Source organism: Cystoisospora suis, assembly GCF_002600585.1.
Source record: "Cystoisospora suis strain Wien I chromosome Unknown contig_6374, whole genome shotgun sequence".
Taxonomy (NCBI): Eukaryota; Apicomplexa; class Conoidasida; order Eucoccidiorida; family Sarcocystidae; genus Cystoisospora; species Cystoisospora suis.
Window position 1 is genome coordinate 14,305 of NW_027159163.1, and position 2,692 is coordinate 16,996.

Below are 2,692 nucleotides of genomic sequence, written 5' to 3' on the forward strand. Positions count from 1 at the left end.
ACATAAGAATAAGAAAGAATCCTCGACCTATTTTTAAACCCCCCCCTACTACTAGTAGTACTAGATGTACTGAAACTATTCTTATGGCTTACGCCTTTTTCTTGTTCATTTGTCACTCTTATGACTACAGGACCCCTCGCTACTACTTAAACGCGGGCTATTTCTAGGATTCCTCTAAACTGTCTAGGTAAGAACGAAGACGATAGACAGAGGGAGCTCCAGGTAAACCCGTGACAGAAGTCAAACAACTTAGAAAGAGAAAAGATCTATCTATAGAGAGAGAGAGAGCTAATACAGGGGAAGAAGAGGTTGAGAAGAAAAGAAAAAGAGAGAGAGAGATAGAGAGAGAGAGATGTATTTCGTTAGGATGAGGTGTAGTCATAGCAGAAGAGTGAAGGAGGAGTATGACCCGCGGAAGGTCCCATCACAGTGGTAATGGAAAAGGAGGATTAGGAGGTGGGGAATAATAGTACGTGTAGGTAGACTATAAGTAGTAGGAGTAGTAGGCGTATTATTAGTATGAAGAGTCAAACTCTATGTGTCTCAATCTCTCTCCCTCTCTCTCTCTGCGAACTTGATCGATAAGAATCGCCCCGCCACTTCCATGTGGAAGAAACCCATGACGCCGTACTTATCTCTCTATCTATCTTTACGAGAAGGATGAGGAGCGAGAAAGCTACTCTATTGATCAGGGAATATAATGTAGCTATGTGTCTATAGTAGTAGTAGTATGAGTAGTTAGTCGTCTTTCTATTTGTTTGAAGGATGTACTTGTTTCGGCTTCTGTTGAGAGAAGTAGGCAGAAGAAGAGCTCGTAGTGGGCCCGCAGTCTCTCCGGCGTCCTTGCCTCTTGTTCTTTTCGGTTTTCGTTTGCAGGGAGAAATTCGCTTCCTTCTCTTATCTTCTTCGTCGGCAGGCATCGCTCTTCTTCTTCTTCGTACTCTTCTTCTTCTTAGTCACGGTAGTCATAGTAGTAGCCGTAGTGTCATGAAGAATAGTAGGAGCACCATAGGAGTACTACTAGCACTAGTAGTAGTAGTAGTAACAGCGAGATAGGTGATAGAGGATATATATACGTATGTGTATAGACTTGCTTGACTCTTCTCTGAGGTGCCGGTGGAATTAGATGGAAGATAGATCGATAGAGGGTTGAAAGCCCCGCCCCTTGGACTCGAGAGACGGAGAAGGAGGAGAAGCGTAGCTAAAGGTGAGAGAGAAAGAGAGAAAAGGTCAGTTGTTCTTTTTCTGCTGCATGTGTAGAGTGTGGAAGCCTGGTGTATAGACACCAGACACACACACTCTCTCTCTCTCTTTTCTACTGCGAAAGGATATAACAAGGAGAAGAATGTGTATTGTCTATACATCTATCTATCTATCTACCTAACGTTGATATATATCTGTATACATTTATATCTCTATCGACTTTATACATCCTCTCTGCTCGACTTCTTTGCAACGGGAAGTGCAAAGAGATTCTTCGTACGGAGAAAGGAAAAAAAAAGACAGAGATTGAGGTGTATATACACCTCACCTCTAGTTCGTTAATCCTCATACGGTAATCTCATTCTTCCTGCTCTCTTCCCTCTTTCTTTTGTCACTGAAGTTGAATGAGCTGCAAAGATATTCTGAACTTTCTCATCTCTTCTTCTTTCTTTTCTTGTTCTTCTGTCTTTCTCTCCTGACTTTCTTTCATCCTTTTCTGTCTCTCTAGTTCTCACAATCTGAAGAAGAAAACGAAGAAGATTTCTTTTCTTTTAAAGTGAAAAGAAGGAAATTTTGAAAAGACTGCTATTTCTTTAGTTACTCATTCCGTCAGTCAAACAAAAGAAGTCGACAGACCCAGGAGAAAGAAAGAGAAACGCCCAAAACAATACAGAGGGGAAAGACACGCTGCTGCCACGCTATTTTGGGGTGTACATACACCAGACAGATACACATACAGCGTAGGGCGTGTATGTGTGTATGCATGCATGTAGACGTTCAAGACCATTGACTACTAAAGGGAGAAACGCCAAAGTACTAAGGCTTTACTGAGGCGGCTGTACGTACACACTCAAACACCTACATACATACGCACAGACACACACATATACATATATATATATATATATGGTATGCACGCATATATATAGATTTACATATGCATACTCATGTACATATGCATACAGGGGCATGCATACGTTATAAACATACATATAGATATAGAGATCTTCCTATTCATCCATACACGTACTAGTGTACAGACACATATATAGAGACCAGTCTTCTTTTGGTTAATCGACAGACAATCGTATGGGCATGAAACAAGATAGAAGAATCTCCACATACCGAAGAGGAAAAAGAGGAAGAAAGTCTTGCTCTTCTTCTACTGGGTCTACTACAGAGACGCTTCTCGACGAAGAAAGAGAAACTGACCGTGAGAAGATGAAAGATATACACACACAATTCACGATGAGACAGACGAAGGGGAGAGAAACCTTGATAAGAAAGAAACAAAGAAAGAAAGAAAGTTCTTTGACCTTTCTCTTTTTCGGTTTAGAATTTTCTTTGGAATTCTTTGAGGAGTTGTACACTTTGATATTCATTCAAGAGACCCCGACTATAAGCCGATGCTAAAACCTACAGATAAAAAGAGAGACAAAGACCATCAAAGAACAAGAAAAAAGAAGTCTACTCATGATAGATCAAAAGT

The 2,692-nt window shown here is 40.7% G+C and overlaps 1 protein-coding gene across 1 annotated transcript; it reads right to left on the minus strand.

Annotated features, from left to right (window-relative positions):
• Positions 1 to 1,766: 1,766 nt before the first annotated feature.
• On the minus strand, positions 1,767 to 2,622 carry CSUI_009939 (uncharacterized protein). The gene has a single exon (XM_068070047.1). It carries the CDS (start codon positions 2,583 to 2,585, stop codon positions 2,274 to 2,276), a length of 312 nt encoding a protein of 103 aa, XP_067917979.1. The 5' UTR covers positions 2,586 to 2,622; the 3' UTR covers positions 1,767 to 2,273.
• Between the last annotated feature and the right edge of the window lie 70 nt (positions 2,623 to 2,692).

Bases quoted from the DNA above. Each gene is read 5' to 3' on its own strand.
- CSUI_009939 (XM_068070047.1), bottom strand. From the start codon at position 2,585: ATGAATATCAAAGTGTACAACTCCTCAAAGAATTCCAAAGAAAATTCT.